This window comes from Littorina saxatilis, linkage group LG4 (genome assembly GCF_037325665.1).
Source record: "Littorina saxatilis isolate snail1 linkage group LG4, US_GU_Lsax_2.0, whole genome shotgun sequence".
Taxonomy (NCBI): domain Eukaryota; kingdom Metazoa; phylum Mollusca; class Gastropoda; order Littorinimorpha; family Littorinidae; genus Littorina; species Littorina saxatilis.
The window spans coordinates 57,011,599-57,031,345 of record NC_090248.1 but is presented as its reverse complement, the minus strand read 5'-3'; the positions used below and the strand labels follow the sequence as shown (position 1 = coordinate 57,031,345).

The 19,747-nt window shown below is 43.4% G+C and overlaps 2 protein-coding genes across 2 annotated transcripts in view; one reads left to right on the top strand and one right to left on the bottom strand.

Annotated features, from left to right (window-relative positions):
• The window catches only part of LOC138965165 (structural maintenance of chromosomes protein 1A-like), a 34,699-nt gene extending 26,224 nt beyond the window's left edge, over positions 1 to 8,475 (top strand). The window contains exons 23-27 of the mRNA XM_070337286.1: positions 1,063 to 1,231; positions 1,694 to 1,872; positions 3,032 to 3,101; positions 4,485 to 4,595; positions 5,784 to 8,475. Of these exons, the coding sequence (XP_070193387.1) occupies positions 1,063 to 1,231; positions 1,694 to 1,872; positions 3,032 to 3,101; positions 4,485 to 4,595; positions 5,784 to 5,891 (637 nt within the window). The 3' untranslated portion in view covers positions 5,892 to 8,475. The remainder of the gene's footprint in view (positions 1 to 1,062; positions 1,232 to 1,693; positions 1,873 to 3,031; positions 3,102 to 4,484; positions 4,596 to 5,783) is intronic.
• Positions 8,476 to 10,183: 1,708 nt separating this feature from the next.
• LOC138965166 (ADP-ribosyl-[dinitrogen reductase] glycohydrolase-like) lies at positions 10,184 to 19,563 on the bottom strand. The gene is made up of 9 exons (XM_070337287.1): positions 19,485 to 19,563; positions 18,112 to 18,231; positions 16,865 to 17,014; positions 16,104 to 16,247; positions 15,177 to 15,331; positions 14,483 to 14,639; positions 14,127 to 14,285; positions 13,739 to 13,869; positions 10,184 to 12,137 (listed from the first exon to the last, which is right to left on the bottom strand). Exons 1-9 carry the CDS (start codon positions 19,560 to 19,562, stop codon positions 12,080 to 12,082), a joined length of 1,152 nt encoding a protein of 383 aa, XP_070193388.1. The 5' UTR covers position 19,563; the 3' UTR covers positions 10,184 to 12,079.
• Between the last annotated feature and the right edge of the window lie 184 nt (positions 19,564 to 19,747).

The following is a 19,747-nucleotide window of genomic DNA, read 5'->3' as shown; positions in this document are numbered from 1 at the left end:
CTTTAATTGATATTCCAACATTTTTTAAACGTATTATCATTAGATTAAACCCTCCCATGGGCGAGGGCTGGATGTAAAAAAGCACCTGTTTGCTTATGCCACTACCCTCGTAAATAAAGAATTTGTCATTGTCTCTCTCTCTCTCTCTCTCTCTCTCTCTCTCTCTCTCTCTCTCTCTCTCTCTCTCTCTCTCTCTCTCTCTCTCGCTCTCTCTCGCTCTCTCTCGCTCGCTCTCTCTCGCTCTCTCTCGCTCGCTCTCTCTCTCTCTCTCTCTCGCTCTCTCTCGCTCTCTCGCTCTCTCTCGCTCTCTCTCTCTCACTCTCTCTCTCTCTCTCTCTCTCTCTCTCGCTCTCTCTCGCTCTCTCTCGCTCTCTCTCGCTCTCTCCTCTCTCTCTCTCTCTCTCTCTCTCTCTCTCTCTCTCTCTCTCTCTCTCTCTCTCTCTCTCTCTCTCTCTCTGTTGTTTGCTCCCTTTCTTGCTCTTTCTCTCTTGCGCGCTCTCTCTCTCTGTTCTGCACACCTCCCTCTCACGCTATTATTTGTTTTTAACATGTACAAGTTACTTAACAACCAAGCCCCCCCCTCCATAGATCTCTCTCACTCTGTGTGAGTCTTTTTGAATATGGAGACAACCTCACGTTGTAAATGAGTCCTAAATAATCTTTTCTTTTTCTTGCCAAATATCCTTTTAACCTTTTCTTGCCTAATCACTTGACTTGTCCTGTGCAATAGTAGTGATTGTGCAAACATGGAGTATGACATCCTGGTCCATCAGACGTGAAAACTTCCCCTTAAACTCTTTCTTGTTTTACATTTCTCCTTTTTGTCCCCCTTTTAACAAAATCTACCCCGTCAAAAAAAGAAAAAGAGATAAATGAAGGGAAGGTTGGTCGGCAAAGGAAGTAACCCATCTGTCTAAAGACGGCAAAGTGTTTGAAAGTTTAAAGAAGTGTTCCCGATGCAAAATGACATCCCTTTTTAAGTTACGCAGGACAAATCACACTAATTGCTCCCCCTTTCTTGTAATCTCTTTGTTGGTATTCATCTCTATGTGTGGTGTTTAGACTGGACGGCGTGAAGGAGAGGTTCATGGAGACGTCGGAAGAGTTTGAGAACGCTCGCAAGCGGGCCAAGAAAGCCAAGCAGGCCTTTGAGAAGATCCGCAAGGAGCGCTTCGACCGCTTCATGCACTGCTTCGACTACGTCGCAAACCGCATCGACGACATTTACAAGGTACAGTCAGGAGACTTGCTTGATTTTCAGTTTGAAAAGTATGCTTCAGGTGCATGTTACGACGTACCGACAGGAGACTCCATCATCATAACAAAGAACTATATTTGTGTTTGTTTTTGTTTTTGTGTGTGTTTATTTAATTATTTTTTGCAAAGAGAAAATATGGACAGACTGAGGGGGAATGCTACTTTGTCACCAGGAACTTTGATTATACAGCAACTATGAAGAGACCCAGAGTGGGATTGTTATCTTTTTCTCTGTCCCCCAAATCCCACTTGCTTTCTCTCTCTCACACACATTTATCAAGCAAGTGATGCACAGTAACTATGTGCCACATGGTACAGTCTAGCTCAAAGTTTTTATCTTCAGCTTTGATCATGACTACCAATTGGTCTCCTAACTCCCTCTGTCATCTCCATTCTCCTTATTAAAAAATGTACTCTGTGTGTTTTTCTCCCCCAGGCACTGGCGAGGAACCAGAGTGCGCAGGGTTTCCTGGGCCCCGAGAATCCCGAGGAGCCCTACCTGGACGGTGTCAACTACAACTGTGTGGCCCCCGGCAAGCGATTCAGGCCCATGGACAACCTGTCTGGTGGAGAGAAGACTGTGGCCGCTCTCGCTCTTCTCTTTGCTATACACAGGTGGGTTTAGCTCGTCTGTCTGTCTGTCTGTCTGTCTGTCTGTTTGTCTGTCTCCCGGCAAGCGTTCAAACCCATGGACAACCTGTCTGGTGGAGAGAAGACTGTGGCCGCTCTCGCTCTCCTCTTTGCCATACACAGGTGGGTTTAGCTTGTCTGTCTGTCTGTCTGTCTGTCTGTCTCCCGGCAAACGATTCAGACCCATGGACAACCTGTCTGGTGGAGAGAAGACTGTGGCCGCTCTCGCTCTCCTCTTTGCCATACACAGGTGGGTTTAGCTTGTCTGTCTGTCTGTCTGTCTGTCTGTCTGTCTGTCTCCCGGCAAACGATTCAAACCCATGGACAACCTGTCTGGTGGAGAGAAGACTGTGGCTGCTCTCGCTCTCCTCTTTGCCATACACAGGTGGGTTTAGCTCTTGTGTTTGTCAGTCAGTCTATCTGTCTGTCTGTCTGTCTGTCTGTCTGTCTGTCTGTCTGTCTCTCGTTCTTCTCTTTGCTATACACAGGTGGGTTGAAGTCTGTGTTTGTGTTAAGACAGACTGATGAGACAAAAAACCGAGGTCCCTTCGTGTACACTACATTGGGGTGTGCACGTTAAAGATCCCACGATAGACAAAAGGGTCTTTCCTGGCAAAATTGTATAGGCATAGATAAAAATGTCCACCAAAATACCCGTGTGACTTGGAATAATAGGCCGTGACAAGTAGGATATGCGCCGAAATGGCTGCGATCTGCTGGCCGATGTGAATGCGTGATGTATTGTGTAAAAAAAATTCCATCTCACACGGCATAAATAAATCCCTGCGCCTTGAATATGTGCGCGATATAATTTGCATAAAATTAAAATAAAAAAATAAATCCCTGCGCTTAGAACTGTACCCACGGAATACGCGCGATATAAGCCTCAAATTGATATTGATGCTATGTTATAGATTTGTGCAAGTCTCTTTGTATTTCTCTCTGTGTTATTGTGTATTGGGAAAAACTTAGCGGGGTGCCAGTTTAAGTTAAAATCTCTCAGCATTTTTAACAGACTTTTTGACTCATAGCTTACAATCTTTAACAGGTTTTTATGTATTATGACACTGAGCAGCAGTGTATGTGATGTCATTAATTATACATAGCCAATATGTCAAACTAAAGCCTTGACGTTGTGTGACAGTTACCAGCCCGCCCCGTTCTTTGTGCTGGACGAGATTGATGCAGCTCTGGACAACACCAACATCGGCAAGGTAAAGTCTGCTGCCTTTCACTTTAGCATACCATCAACTTCATTTCCTGACAAGTTGGCTGTCATTTAACACGTGCACATATTCAGACTAAATAAGCATGGCCTCAGACACGGACTGGGTTTATTGTTTGTTTGGGTGTTTTTTTTCTGAAGATTTGTTTCACCAGTGTTAGCAAGGGGGAATTAAGCACTCGAACCCAAAGGCAGGGATCGCGTTTACGCACGATTTTTGCGTATTTGACGCATTTTAAAAGTCGCTAACGCGTTTTTTTTGCCGCGCCGCGTAAGCCATACGCACAAATATTGTAATTTTTTCTTGTCTTCACGCAGCGCTTTTGCTCTGACTTAATAATCACCCGATCCTGAAACTGACTATAGGGCTCGAGAAGTGACGACACACATGAAATCTGCGCGTCAAAACTAAAGTCCGTTTCTTTTTGCATCGAAGTATCGCAAACGAACGTAACGAGGGTATTACCAGATAATGTCTTGTCGGATAATGAAACAGACATTAGCTGCTCTCCCATCTCGCGCTTCCAAAAGGCGGAAAGTGTGTCTAGTCGTATTAGAGCGGGAAACAAACTCGCAAGGCCCGAAGGTTGGAGACAGCAGGGTTGTTATTCGACAGGCGTGCGCGGAGTTCGACAGGAAAACTCGCCGTATTTAGGCAAGGAGTGTCTTTAAGTCTTTCGTGCGTGTTTTGTTTGTGTCTCTACGTGTTTTCGTAGTACGCAAAAATATTGGTCCGTGACGCGTTTTTTTCGTTTCGTTGCGTATGACTTACGCGTTTTTTAAAAAGCTAGCGCGATCCCTGCAAAGGCAAGTTGTCCTTTTGCTACTCTTGTCTGTGATAGGCAGCCAAGGCTTTTAGTTCCAGAAAGTGTTTCACTTTCTATACTATAATATAGGAACCCACCCTATACTACGCACAACAAACTTGTTGCCTACGCTTCAGGTTGATTGTGATGTAGAGTGCCCTGTGAGTGACATGATTGTTGTTGACGTGTGACAGGTGGCAGCCAACATCCGAGACCAGGCCGAGAGCCAGTTCCAGTTTATCGTCTCGCTCAAAGAAGAGTTGAGCATTATTGTGATGTAGAGTGTGCAGTGTGTGACATGGTTGATGCGTGTGACAGGTGGCAGCCAACATCCGAGACCAGGCCGAGAGCCAGTTCCAGTTTATCGTCTCGCTCAAAGAAGAGTTGAGCATTATTGTGATGTAGAGTGTGCAGTGTGTGACATGGTTGATGCGTGTGACAGGTGGCAGCCAACATCCGAGACCAGGCCGAGAGCCAGTTCCAGTTTATCGTCTCGCTCAAAGAAGAGTTGAGCATTATTGTGATGTAGAGTGTGCAGTGTGTGACATGGTTGATGCGTGTGACAGGTGGCAGCCTACATCCGAGACCAGGCTGAGAGCCAGTTCCAGTGTATCGTCATCTCGCTCAAAGAAGAGTTCTACAACAGAGCTGATGCTCTCATCGGTATCTACCCTGAGGTCAGTGTCTGTGTGCGTGCCCGCTTGTGTGTGCCCGCTTGTGTGTGTAAGAGAGTGTGTTAATACCCCCATGCCTAAGGTCAGGTAACGTTGAAGAAAATAAAGCTAGAAGCATGATTTTAGACTTAGCCCAGCCTGAAACCCAACATTTCAGGATGTTATTGACAAGTGACTTTGCTGCCAGAGTTAAAGGAGACTGACAATCCAAGTAGCTATACGCAGTGAGTGGCTACTGCACTGTTTGCACAAACAATGTTTTCGTCAATTTAAATTGTTTTGATATTGTGTTGTTTGAGGTGACATTTTTTGACTCACATGCGAAGCAAAAGTGAGTCTATGTACTCACCCGAGTCGTCCGTCCGTCCGTCCGTCCGTCCGTCCGGACGTCCGGACGTCCGTCCGTCCGGACGTCCGTCCGGAAAACTTTAACGTTGGATATTTCTTGGACACTATTCAGTCTATCAGTACCAAATTTGGCAAGATGGTGTATGATGACAAGGCCCCAAAAAACATACATAGCATCTTGACCTTGCTTCAAGGTCAAGGTCGCAGGGGCCATAAATGTTGCCTAAAAAACAGCTATTTTTCATATTTTTCCCATTTTCTCTGAAGTTTTTGAGATTCAATACCTCACCTATATATGATATATAGGGCAAAGTAAGCCCCATCTTTTGATACCAGTTTGGTTTACCTTGCTTCAAGGTCAAGGTCACAGGAGCTCTTCAAAGTTGGATTGTATACATATTTTGAAGTGACCTTGACCCTGAACTATGGAAGATAACTGTTTCAAACTTAAAAATTATGTGGGGCACATGTTATGCTTTCATCATGAGACACATTTGGTCACATATGATCAAGGTCAAGGTCACTTTGACCCTTATGAAATGTGACCAAAATAAGGTAGTGAACCACTAAAAGTGACCATATCTCATGGTAGAAAGAGCCAATAAGCACCATTGTACTTCCTATGTCTTGAATTAACAGCTTTGTGTTGCATGACCTTGGATGACCTTGACCTTGGGTCAAGGTCACATGTATTTTGGTAGGAAAAATGTGTAAAGCATGTGAGTCGTATGGGCTTTGCCCTTCTTGTTCCCCATTTATTGTGACCGGCTGTTACATTGTCTTAACTCTGCAAGTTGTATTGCTATGTGACTGTGAGGTGACTAGTTCTGGTGTGTGTTGCAGCAAGGGGACTGCGTGATCAGCAACAGTCTGACCCTTGACCTGACTGAGTACCCAGACCCACACGCTCAGGAGGAGAGGGAGAGAGAGGAGATGCCATACATGAGGTGAAGCGGTCGCCACAGAGATGCCCAGACAACAGTCTGTTTTGAACAATTAAATACTGTGCTAAATTATGTGACAAGACTCTTACTGAAGATCTGTTGATCAGGGTACAAATGATCTTTGCCTGTCAGGGATGAAAGTTGATCATGTTGGAAATCAGGAAAATCTCCCACGAGACTAGGTAGCTCTGACTTTTTCAAGTTTTGCGCTGTGGTTTTGGTATCCTGAATGGATATTGACAGTCAGGAAAACAACCAAGAAATCATTTCTTAAATTAGGAATTCCTCATTTCCCGATGAGTACTTTCATCCCTGGTACTTGCATTGTGATGGCAGAGTCCGGAGGAAATTGGCCATGCACCATGAGAATTGTGGAACAAGTCAACAGATTTTGATCATCCATGTCTTGTCTTCACGTTTCAGTCAGTTGTGTCCACTGACAGCTGCCATAGTTTAACCAGCTTCTCATTGAAGATTGACTGGTTGTTCTGTTCTTGACTTGGGCTGATGTTTCAGTCAGTTGTGTCCACTGACAGCTGCCATAGTTTAACCAGCTTTTCATTGAAGATTGACTGGTTGTTCTGTTCTTGACTTGGGCTGACGTTTCAGTCAGTTGTGTCCACTGACAGCTACCATAGTTTAACCAGCGTCTCATTGAAGATTGACTGGTTGTTCTGTTCTTGACTTGGGCTGACGTTTCAGTCAGTTGTGTCCACTGACAGCTGCCATAGTTTAACCAGCTTCTCATTGAAGATTGACTGGTTGTTCTGTTCTTGACTTGGGCTGATGTTTCAGTCAGTTGTGTCCACTGACAGCTGCCATAGTTTAACCAGCTTCTCATTGAAGATTGACTGGTTGTTCTGTTCTTGACTTGGGCTGAATTTTCAGTCAGTGAGTACGTACTTGTTTGTGGATAATTTTTGACTTTGACGGTAAATTATCATTTGTGTTGTAAATTTGGGTATGTTATTCTCCACACTGATCAAAGGTTATTTGATGTTGATGGATTCGGTGGATTACTTGAGAGTGGAGGGGGAGTGTCAGCACTCAAGCTGTGTTATATTGTGTCCAGCTGGGTGCATGCTTCTTGGTGTTGTGGAAGGGAGTTGGTTCAGTATTTCAGGGGGAGGTGTCAGTTTTCCTGTTTCTTCTTCACACAGATGTGTTAAGTCTTCACTACTAACACATCTAAAGTGTACAGTGAGACCAGCAACTAAGGAGCCTGTCTCCATCCAGCGTCTGTGCATAAATCATGCAGCACTTCTGAAGGCGTTGAGCATAAATGCTAAAATAAAGTAAAAACCTACTGTGACCATTGTATGTGTGGCAAACACATTCAGTTTACTCTCATGAATATTTCAATAGAATCTGGGAACCCAAGCCTACTTCCTATTTGCTAATCACAGTTAACGACCAGCATGAAAGTTATCAAGCGTACCCGCATCTCTTTCTTCCACCCCCCTCCACTGCCATCTCTCTTCTCCCCACAGAACTGAAACGACAAACAAATAACTGGAAGGCAGCACGTCATTTTTATCTTGTTGTTACCCTGTTATATTGTGAGGGTAAACTTGATGGGTTGAAAACTTTGGTTGTGTTGAAAGTTTGTTCCTGCACGTCTTGAATTATTCCTGCTTGGTGAATCAGAATGTGTAATTTTAGTCCCCTTTATTGTCATAATTGATGCATTTTTTCTGTTCATGGGATTGTAATACTTTCTCACCGTTTGTATTATTTTGATGTGCTTGTTGTGAAACTGATATAATGTGGATGGTTTCTTTGACAAGTCTTGAGCTAAAGTTTTGTGAAATTATGCCAGATATCCTGCAGCAGATATTGTCAGTGATGAACTTACTGTGTCAGTTGTGTGAAATGTTGTTTGATGTTATGTAACCTTTGACAGTTATTGTCACTGAAAAATGTACCGTGTCATATAACCAACAGCAGTTGTGGTCGCTGATAAACCTGGTAGTGTGTGAACTACTCTCAGTGTTATCCCATGTTTGTGGTATTTTGAGAACACCCAGTCATCAACAGGAATGATTGTGGTATTTGTATTTGTTTAAAAGTTTCAGATCAAAATTGACACTTTGCTGTGGATATCTGTCTATGGGATTATGCAATGAAATTGCACAGTAAGTGTGAAATGTTACCAACAGCACTGCCTGTTATTTTGAACACATTTTATCATCTCTAATTTTCTAATGAAAATTGGCCGTCAATGCTACCCTTCACCCCTCCATTTTGTTCATGAAAGTTCATTGTAGTAGTGAAAGTCTCATTATACTGTTGTAAAATCTGAGTTTTTAACAGTTATACTTCTTTCTACGCTTACAGGCTCAGTTAGTCTGTGCAAGAAAATGTAGTACATGTACATTGTTGAGTGAAGAAAGCAACTAGTTTCCATCTAGTTTGTATTGTCTATTTAATATTTTAAGAACATTAATGTTTGTTTGCCTTGCATTTTATTGGGATGATTTTTGAACATGTGTAAAATTATGTTAACCTTTTCATCTTTGTTGTTGTGTTTGGTCTGTGTACCTATACACTGAAAGGATATAAATTAAAAAAAATATGAGTTGAACGTTTTCCACGTGTGTCTCGTGCTAGTCACCTTTTTCCATACAGAACTCAGAGATAGCACTAAGTGTTGAATGGTTTGGTATTGCCTAGATAACATGACAAATATACATCCAACAAAAACAGAGGTATAGTTCCCAGCTTGTCAAATCAAAACTGGTAGAACACGCATACAGTGTAATTCACATACACACTTCACTGACACCTTGACAGGAGCATCCCTTTATATAAATGTGGTTTAATCAGACAGGGTTAACACAAGCCTGCAAGTCTACACTTGGACAAAATAACACTGGCCTTGTCAGACAAAACCCATTATGAAACGCAGACGGTAAAATGGACTAGCATAATAATAATGACTGCAATAGTGGACAGTGTTTATTCAAGGACAGTTTCAGAAAATGAATATACTGCTTCAGGATTGAGAAAAAACTTCAGAAGCCCTTTCCAACAAAATATAAAATAAAAGTTAATGGGCAGTCAGGGGGGCAAATGAATGTTAGAATTATAAAGGCCATTTTGGGGCCTCTCCTGATAGCAAAAAATTAGATCATGCCTTTTTAAAAAGCTATAAAAACCACAAGAATAATATGATTTAGCATTTTAAACAAAAGTGTAATTTATAACAATCACACACACACACAAAACTTACTTGAAAACTTTCTGAAACACATTTTTTCTACCAAGTCCGTATTTCACCATGCAGTGGCCGTTGTCGCACCACGTGCACACGGCCTGACCGGGAATGGATATCTTGGCGATACTGTCGCCAATGAGCTGGCGCCTTTCTTTCTTGTTGATAATGGCAGTCACTTCCGCCATCGGTGAATAATTAGGCCTAGGCGATAATCGTCGGAGATCGACAGCCAATCAAACGCGACCCATGATACTGCTATGGATTCACGCGAGTGCTGGGGTACGAATGCACTGACTTCAGACGCAGACAGCTTCAGCTGAACGGTTCATACCACCACCCCCCCCCCCCCCTTTTTTTCTCAAGGAATTTGCATCGATCTCAAGAATGGTCTGTGAGCTAAGGAAAATATCGGAATTCCGATAAAATTCGGACCAGTCCCATGTCTGATAAACACCCAAGCAGCGATGAAACCGTGTTTAAGACACACTTGATTACCCACGTCCTGGGGATAGCTACAATGTACATATCACAGACTTACAAGTGAATATTCCACTAAGCAATAAGCTATTCACCGTAAACATCTTTTGGTAAATGAAATAAAATCCGTTAACGCCTTTACATATTAAGACCAGCAAACTCAACAGTACACACTTGATTTACACATCCACTCTATGTTCATACGACCATAACTATACATATTCATGATTGACATCAGGTACATATCCACACTATCAGCAGTGTATGATTCACTCCTGAAACAATCGGTATTAAACATTCTCACCAAAATGTCATCTATCGATTAGTTTTTCCCTGAAGGAAGAGATTAATCTTAAATACGTATACACACCGGCATTTAAAAATTGTCATAGTAAAAGTTCACATCATGTGAAGTTACAACTGCAACACCCACAAAATGAAGCATGCTGTACACTCTAAATGTTTACAATTGCATGAAAAATGATACAACACTTCTTGGTATTCATAAAACAAATGTTTTGCCATGGAATGTACATTTCCAACAACCTTCAGCTCAGTTTTTACTTCCTTTACTCTATCTGATATACAGTGCAACCCACCCCCCCCCCCCCCCCCCCCCCATTTTAAGACTTCCTTCTTTTTAGGACTCCCCTTTCTCAGATGTTCTGTTCAATCAATCAATCAATCAATGAGTCTTATATCGCGCATATTCCGTGGGTACAGTTCTAGGCGCTCTGCAGTGATGCCGTGTGAGATGAAATTTTATACGGCCAGTAGATTGCAGCCATTTCGGCGCATATTTACCTTTCACGGCCTATTATTCCAAGTCACACGGGTATAGGTAGACAATTATTAACTGTGCCTAAGCAATTTTGCCAGGAAAGACCCTTTTGTCAATCGTGGGATCTTTAACGTGCACACCCAATGTAGTGTACACGGGGGGAGGTTCGGACACCGAAGAGAGTCTGCACACAAAGTTGACTCTGTGAAATAAATTTCCGCCGAACCTGGGATCGAACTCACGCTGACAGCGGCCAACTGAATACAAATCCAGCGCGCTACCAACTGAGCTATATCCCCGTACTGTTCAAGACTCCCTCACATTTTTCAATGTGGTAAAAGGGAGGTTCCCCTGCAGCATCAGTTCCGAGTTAGCTGAACTGTCTGCTGGACAGAACATCACAGTAAGTACACACTCGCTTTCTCCACAGACAGGTTTATATCAATAGACAGGAATGACTCTGTCGGTGCTTTTTCAGGCTGTGGCAAACCCCACTAATCAGTGCAGACAAGCCATCGTGGCGACAGCGAATAGTCAGCTCCACTGGAGCTCAATCTTCACTGTGATGCTCTTTACTGCTTGCCTGAACTGATCAGCTGCAGTGTTTGCCTCACTTTTTGTAAGGGGTGCAACTCTACCACAGCTAGAAAAACACTGATCAGCTGCAGTGTTTGCCTCACTTTTTGTAAGGGGTGCAGCTCTACCACGGCTAGAAAAACACTGATCAGCTGCAGTGTTTGCCTCACTTTTTGTAAGGGGTGCAACTCTACCACGGCTAGAAAAACACTGACAGAGTTATTTCTAAATCCTCTATTTCTTCAGATCTGGAACCATCACAAAAACATGTTGAGAGAGAAAGGCGAATTTTCATCAGTCAAAATCGGTGTGATGGTACACATGTACCAGCTTTAACTGTGCGCATGGCATTGGCTACACAAGTGCAACTTTGAATAGTTAATGTAACATCACAATCATATACATGCCTCTGCCACATACTCTTGATTAAATAGTGACACAGAATAGAAAACACCTTCACCACCTTTCTGGACAATCAGTAATGCTTGATATGCACTCAACAGTTAGGAGCTGCGGGTGCAGCTACATAAAACACACCAGATCTGGAATCTGTGAGCAAGATAGGGAGCCATGACAAGGCAATACACACGGACACCTACGGTCCACGATGTCTTTGGAAGGCAGCTTGTTCATTTCAATGCTAGTTATTCTCTCAGGTGCCAGGAGAATGGTTCCGCATAACTCTCACTTACTCTATTGCACAATCATGTCGTATGCATTTAGACTCAAACGCTTACTTCCCTTTGTTTCTCAGATTTGGAAGGCAGCATTTTTAGTCAAACTGAACCTGCTGTTTCCTCCACTGCTTCAAAACACTGTTGCAAAATCATTGTTTTCTTTTGAGACCATGATATTGGAGTGCCCAGGTTCTGAGTCGTGCATTATTATGTGAATGGGTCTCCTCCACTTTATTGCACAAGGGGTTGCTAGTGGGAGATAATGCATAACGGTGTTATCATGCTTCATGAGTGTGTGTTGTCAGGTGCGTGTTTTGGTACTTGAGTTTTGGAAAGTGTGTGTGTGTGTGGTGTGGTGGGTCTGTTTGTGTTTCTATGTGTGTCTGTCTGTCTGCATGTGTTTCATCTCTGTTTGCCTACTAGTCTTGTCTTGCACGTGAACACACAATTCTGACAGTTGCTGAGCGTCACACTGTGGTTTCTGCCTTGGGTGTTGCTTTGCCTCTCTCCATCATGTTGAGGTAGCTGACAAAAAGAAAACAAAACATATAAACACTTCTGTCATGAAAGAAACCACAACATATCAACACTTCAATTGGCGTGGCTTACAACAGAGATCTGCATTATACACATCCAATTTTGATTGGGTGTCATCACTGAATGAGTGTTGGCGTCATCATGATGAGCAGTGTTCCTCAGCAAGACTAATTCTCTGGAAAGGCACTCAACAAAAGCTAAACATGGTCATAGACCATTTATCCTGGACCGCCAACTAGCTCTCTCTCCGCTCTTTCTCTCTATTACGAGGTAGCGGCCTCTCGCATCATAGACCATTTATCCTGGACCGCCAACTAGCTCTCTCTCCGCTCTTTCTCTCTATTACGAGGTAGCGGCCTCTCGCATCATAGACCATTTATCCTGGACCGCCAACTAGCTCTCTCTCCGCTCTTTCTCTCTATTACGAGGTAGCGGCCGCTCGCATTTAGGAACCTACGCTTTCATGGCCTTTCAGAAATCAGGGGGATGTCATATCCGGTGTCGATTGTAAACATGGACGAAGTTGCCGAGGTAAGTTCTGAAAATGCTAAAATAAACTCAGCTAAAGTGCATATGGAACATGTTTTTCGATGAGTTTTGTTAAGTTTAGTTTGGAGTTTTGGAAAATCCAGTTCATTGTCACCTCCCATTGTCACAAATAACTGGAGCGTGCTTTCTTTTCACCGTCTTCGAATCGCTGGCCTTTCAAACCGGACGCTAAGCGCCCCTGAAAGTCGAGCGTCGTAATCTCGAAGGGTCACGTGACGAGTTGGCGGTCCAGGCTATTTGGTCTATGACATGGTAAGCAATTATGCTACTCGTACTGAAATATGTTTAAAAAAATGTACACAGAAAATGAACATGTTATACAAAACTTATAACTGAAAATTAAAAAAAAAAAAAAATCAATCATGCAGACTAAATAAAAACCAACACATTCTTCCTTACATTCCATATGGACTAATACCAAAGAAATAATAAAACGTTAGATGTACTAAGTGTTAGTATCCACAGATATGTACATGTACCTCGTGGAAAACAACTTCTTCTTCCTCCTTCATGGGCTGAAACTCCCACGTACACTCGTGTTTTTTGCACGAGTGGAATTTTACGTGTATGACCGTTTTTTACCCCGCCATTTAGGCAGCCATACGCCGTTTTCGGAGGAAGCATGCTGGGTATTTTCGTGTTTCTATAACCCACCGAACTCTGACATGGATTACAGGATCTTTTTCGTGCGCACTTGGTCTTGTGCTTGCGTGTACACACGGGGGTGTTCGGACACCGAGGAGAGTCTGCACACAAAGTTGACTCTGAGAAATAAATCTCTCGCCGAACGTGGGGACGAACTCACGCTGACAGCGGCCAACTGGATACAAATCCAACGCGCTGCCGACTGAGCTACATCCCCGCCCCACTCTCCCACGTTCAATCACGCTTTTGCACGGGTGGATTTGTACATGAATGACCGTTTTTACCCGCCATTATGGCAACCATACGCTGCTTTCGGGGGAACCAATGGAAAATAGAATAAAAAGTGATGTTTGTGAACACAAGGACAGAGACAACTAATAAAGTGCGTGACTCACGCCTCAATCAGTCGATCCAGCCACTGCCTGCTGACGAGCGACTCAATCCAGGAGTGAGGGATGGCCGACAGTCCCAGCTTGCACCCCAGCACGGAGCCTGCTACTGCTGCGTTGGCATCGGAATCACCCCCCTGTTACATCAATAAATGTACAAGTTACTGCACTGTCTCACACACACATGCACTTGATCACATAAACATGGACCTGAACACACAGATACACGCACACACACACTTGAACACACAGACGCAAGCACACACACACCTGCAATATTGAAATCGTTCGCTTCTGTTTCTACACAAATTACTTTTCACCCCAACCCATGAGTGTACAACCCCTTCCTCTCCTCCCCCCCCCCCCCCCCCCCCCCCCCCCCCCGGTGCAGTACCTCCATGACAATGTCCTGAATGGCAGAGCGGAAGTCTTTCTGCTTCAGCGCCCAGAACGCAGCGCCCACAGTCTTGATGGTGTAGTTGGTGGCACCCACCTCCCCAAGGTGAAGGTCCTTCAGCGACGTGGCGAACATGTGACGCTTCAGCTCCTTGATCTGAAATCACAAACACTACCGTACACTCCTGTTAAAGAAATACCATGTCTATTAAAAGAACCTAGACATCTAGACTATTTTTGAAAGTGAAATCTCCAACATCAAAAGACGTCATAACGTGAATCCTGGAGTCACGTAAGACTCCGTCACTTCTTCTGCATGTCTACCGAAGTGTAAAAGCATACAGTGCGCCATACCTCTGAGAACCTGCCCAGTAGACACCTGGTGGCGTACACGTAGCAGTCCGAGATGATGGCGTCAGTGTCGTAGTCGCCGTTTTTCTTCAGGTGTTTCTCGTCTCTCTGCATCATCAGCGTGATGGCTGTCGTTACGGCAACAACTGATGCGTGACATCTGCAAATGAGATGGAAGCATGAAGCACTTCAAATATTTACATCCAAATATGTGTGTGTGTGTTTTAAATTAATCTTTTACATCCTTATGGTGTGAGTGTTCGTATTCAGTGAGATGTTTGGTTATATAATTATAAGAATTGTATCAGTGCATGTATTTTAATGTTAATAATGTTGTAGTGTTCCGTTCCATCACTGGCATTTCTCAGATTTGAGATATCAAAGTTAATTTGATTTGATAGAAATGTAGCCCAGGGCTGTTTCCCTCTGAACACCAGTAACTACCCCCCCCCCCTTTCCACCATCTGTTCCCAATTCTTTGCCATCAACAAAATAATGCCCAGGTTTGTTTATTGTTTAGTTTGTTCCTTTTCAAGATTAAAAAGATTTCTGCGAAATACCATATTGATATCTCATTGACAAATTCATGCAATTTCACGAAGAAACCTCACAAAGAATCAGATCATGGACCTGTGCAAATACAAATAACGATGAAGGTTTCAACAAACAATAAAGACACAACACAATGTCCACCGACCTGGGGTCAGGATGTGTGGTGTTGCAGATCTCAAGGGCGTTGTGCATGACCTTGGAATGAGCGTTGTAGCGATGCAGACCCAGTATGGATGTCCTTGACACGGCGGCGTTGGTTGCACTCTGGCACCCCGAGTTTCGCCACACGATCTCTGCTGCCTGCAAAAGGGACAGATTTTCTCCCATCATGAAATAAACAGTCTTACAAGCAAAGGGAAGTAAGCGCTCTAGATACTTTAGAGTTAGACGGAACCAGTCTCCTGGCACCTGAGAGAATAAGAAGCGTGAAATGTAATAAACGACTTTCATCCAAAGAGTTGTTACTTCCCTTTGTTTTTCAGATCTTGTCCCCACCACCCTGCGCATCACCTGGTTATGATTCATGCAATAAAAATTAAGCCTTTTAAAACGCATAACCAAAAAAAAGGAATCATCCACTTCAGACACACTCATGAAAACCTGTAGATAGTCATCAATCCAGTTCCCTCTTCCGTCTTTAAAAACTGACATGAAAGTGACAACACTAAAAATCACACCTGAACATGAAATTCCAGCATGCTTCCATTTCCAAACCCCAGCATAGAGCCTCTGCCATCGTTACACACAAAATTCTATATAAATAAAAACAACCTGATGAATCAGGGGGTCAGATAGCTCAGTTGGTGGAGCACTTGACTTGTGATCCTAGGGCCATGGGTTCGAATTCAGGCCGGAACGAACACGGGTCAACTTTATGTGCAGACTCAGAGACGGCATTCATGTCCCACCCCTGTGTCACCACAGTGGCACGTAAAAGACGTCGGCAATTCTGCCTTAAGTGCAGATGGCTGATTACACCTAAATAGCGAGACTGTTGTTGCTGCTAGCTTTCCACTGGGAGGAAGCAACCTTGATTTCCCAAGAATGGGATAAAGTAAAATCAGACAGCTACCTGCTGTGGTGTTTCCGAGAACTGGGGGTGCGTGAGGACAGACTTTGTGGCGGTGTCCAGCCCCTGTCCACAGCGGTCACTCAGTTCGGGGATCCCGTTGTCTGACCACTCCAGGAGGCGACGACTGAAGTCCTTCGGAACAACCTGACAAAGACACAAACAAGTCAATCTAAATAAAACTTTTGATGACCTCTTACATTGACTGTGCTTTCAACAATTACAATTGACAATGTTTCCCCATGGCAATCATCTTCAACTGTTTAGTTGTTGAACAAATTCTACAGTACTCTAAAGTGTATCTTTTTCTTCTTTTTCATGCACTGGTGGGGGCAGAAGGCAACACCCATAAACTAATCCTTAATGCCATCATATTCAAATGCAATGTAACATACTAACATCCCGCAAACCATGTTATCTAAGGCTGTGAGAGCATGTCTTATTCATAAAAACAAGAAAACATCAAAACAATAGTGAATATTTGATTTGATTGCTTTGATTGATACATAGCCGGAACCAGTGTTGCTTTATTTCTTCCTTAACATTTTATCAGCTGTTAAAGAAACATAAAAATACCAGCCAAGCATCCCCTGAAATGGGCGTATGGCTGCATAAATGACAGGGTAAAATCAGTCAAACACGTAAAAACCCACTCTTGCACCAAAAAACACAGTGTTCGTGGGACTTTCAGCCCATGAACAAAGAAGGATGTACACCCAACAACAACAGCAGCTGCAATGATAGAATACAAAGCAAGGCATTACCAGTCCTCTGTTGGCGATGAGTGACTGCAGCAAGAGAATCATTTGGTCCGTCTCGTCGGTCCAGTGGTACAAAGGCCAGCGAGCACGGTGGGCATCCTGACGCAGCTTCCTGTGGACCAGTTCCAGCTTGGAACTCACACCGCCGTACACCTGGCATGTCAGTAAATGTGTTTTGTACAGTACAGTGGAACTGGAACCCCCCTTTTAAGACCTCCAAAAATCTTAGAGAAAATCAGGTCTAAAAAAGGAGGTAGTCTTAAAATCGGGGTAAATTTTAAGAGGTTTATGAACAGAAAATGTGAGAAAACATGGTTTTAAAAGGGAGGGGAGGGTAGGGGGGGGGGGGGGGGGGGGGAGCATAAAAGGGAGGTTTCACTGTATTGCCTTATCAGGTCGGCATTTGTAAACTATGAACTTAGATCAATGTTCAGGCTTTGTAAACCATCAGGAGAGTAATTCAATGGACAAGGATTTGTTTTATCTGTGTTTTTGAGATCAAGAACATGAATACATATAATATACAGAAACCTGTCAAGCATTTACACTTCTTCAATTATTCATCAGATTATCCACCCAGGTGCTGCCAGTGCCACACAATCCTCCCCCCCCCCTCCCCCCCCCCCCCCCCCCCCCCCCCCCCCATGATTACGGTCCCTTTCTTTATTTGGTGTTTAACGTCGTTTTCAACCATGAAGGTTATATCGCGACGGGGAAAGGGGGGAGATGGGATAGAGCCACTTGTCAATTGTTTCTTGTTCACAAAAGCACTAATCAAAAATTTGCTCCAGGGGCTTGCAACGTAGTACAATGTATTACCTTACTGGGAGAATCCAAGTTTCCAGTACGAAGGACTTAACATTTCTTACATACTGCTTGACTAAAATCTTTACAAAAATTGACTATGTATTCTATACAAGAAACACTTAACAAGGGTAAAAAGAGAAACAGAATCCGTTAGTCGCCTCTTACGACATGTTGGGGAGTATCGGGTAAATTCTTCCCCCTAACCCGCGGGGGGTTCACGGTCCCTTCAGCATGTTGTTATTCAAGCAGACGAAAATGGGTCTTATTCTGAAGATATCTGCATGCAAGCTCTCAGGTAATCCCTTCAATAAGTGACAGAGACTGGGAAAGTTAAATTAGAATAAAACGTGCTGCGATATTGAGTACTTTCTTTTAATCAAATGCATTTCATGTATTTTTTTAATGCAACCACAGCAAATGAATAATGAAGATTGGCGGTTTACCTTTTTGCATTCTTCCTTGGTGAGGTTTTCGGTCAGCAACCCCAAAGCGTCCCCAACACACTGACCGTAAATTGTGGCAAAAATCCTGTCATAGATCCTCCTGGCCTCTCTGTGCATCACCTGGTGGTTGTCATGTAACACAGACACAGACAATGTTATTTTTAACAAAATGCACGGTTGCACCCCGTTGTGCGCATGACAATGATACATGTAGTACTAGCACAGTGCATGTAGTAGAAAACCAGAGATTGCTTTGATGGAAGATTTTTGACAAATTGACATGTTACTATATCCTAGAGCGACAGCTACTAGCGCTAACGCAACATATACACCCCACTGGAGCAACAGCTGTCAATTCAAAGCAGCAGCCGACTCGCTCAACATTTGACCTCAATCTCACTGTCAATGTCATGGGACTCTGGGGACTTGGGAGTTGGAGTGTGTGTGACTTAAGTGGTAGGGGAGAAGTTGTGTGTGTGTGTGTGTGTGTGTGTGTGTGTGTGTGTGTGTGTGTGTGCATTTGGGTTCATGTATTACCCTGGAAAAGACAGTCTGTGTTTCTACTATATAATTATAATGGATCGATATCAAAGTCAAACAAACAAAAACACACACAGTTGCACACATACTGATACTGACATAGGCTCCCAGTCCCATGATATTGACACAAAGTGACTAACAGTGACAGGTAGTCAACTGTCACACTAGTAGTGGCTGTCGCACTGGTGGGGGGGGGGGGGGGGGGTGTGCTTGTCGCACTATTGGGGTGTCGTGCTAGTGGGAATATGAGAGAGGGAGAGAGAGCTGTGTGTGTCTGTGTCTTTCTGGATTCGATAAGTTGCAGGGACCAATTTTGGCCATAGGGGCCTAATTGTCGCAAATGTTGGAGTACTCAGTGTTCCCTATCAATAAAATTTAATTATCTACTTTAAAAACAGGGTTAAAAAACGGATTCTAGGGGGGAAGTTCAGAACACCCCTGATTTGCCAATAGCCGTGGAGAAGGCGTTGACTGTTCACAGGTGTGTTGTGGTGTCTGCATGTCTGTGTCAGTGTCACTGTCAGTCACTCAGTCCGGGTCAGTGTGTGTGTATTGAGCGTGCTTGAAAATGAGATGACAGTTACATAAAAAGATCCATAGTCTTAAGTAATTGACCAACGGAACCAATTCAAGGCTAACAATCATCTTGTCTACAAGTAGGAGGTCAGACCTCCGCCTGTGGTCAGACACTGTTCCAACTACAAAACTTGACACTGTCAATGTCACTGGTGAAAAGTGGATTAAAAAACAGCGAGAACGTGGCTTCCTTACACTGCAGATCGCGTCTTTGATAAACAAGTCTTCATCATCTTTATAAAAGAATGGGTTCTTACCTTGTAAGGACTAAACCTCTGAGAAATAAGATCTTCTTGTTTCAATTTCCCGCGAGCTCCCCTCCTTCGTTCCGCCATTTTGAACCCTCTGCTGCTCCCAACTTTTTAGAAAAAATACTAAAAATCGCTGTAAATCACTTAAAATAATTATATGTTTAGCAAAAATAATGTAAACACAAATCACCAAACAATATTTCCTAAAACTGGCTAATATTTAATCAAAAACAATTTTACTTGTACTGACAAATTTTGAAATCCTCAGA

Bases quoted from the DNA above. Each gene is read 5' to 3' on its own strand.
- LOC138965166 (XM_070337287.1), bottom strand. From the start codon at position 19,562: ATGGCGGAACGAAGGAGGGGAGCTCGCGGGAAATTGAAACAAGAAGAT. The intron at 18,232-19,484 runs GTAAGAACCCAT...GACAACCACCAG, and splicing joins AGAGGTTTAGTCCTTACAAG to GTGATGCACAGAGAGGCCAG. The intron at 17,015-18,111 runs GTAAACCGCCAA...CTGACATGCCAG, and splicing joins CCAAGGAAGAATGCAAAAAG to GTGTACGGCGGTGTGAGTTC.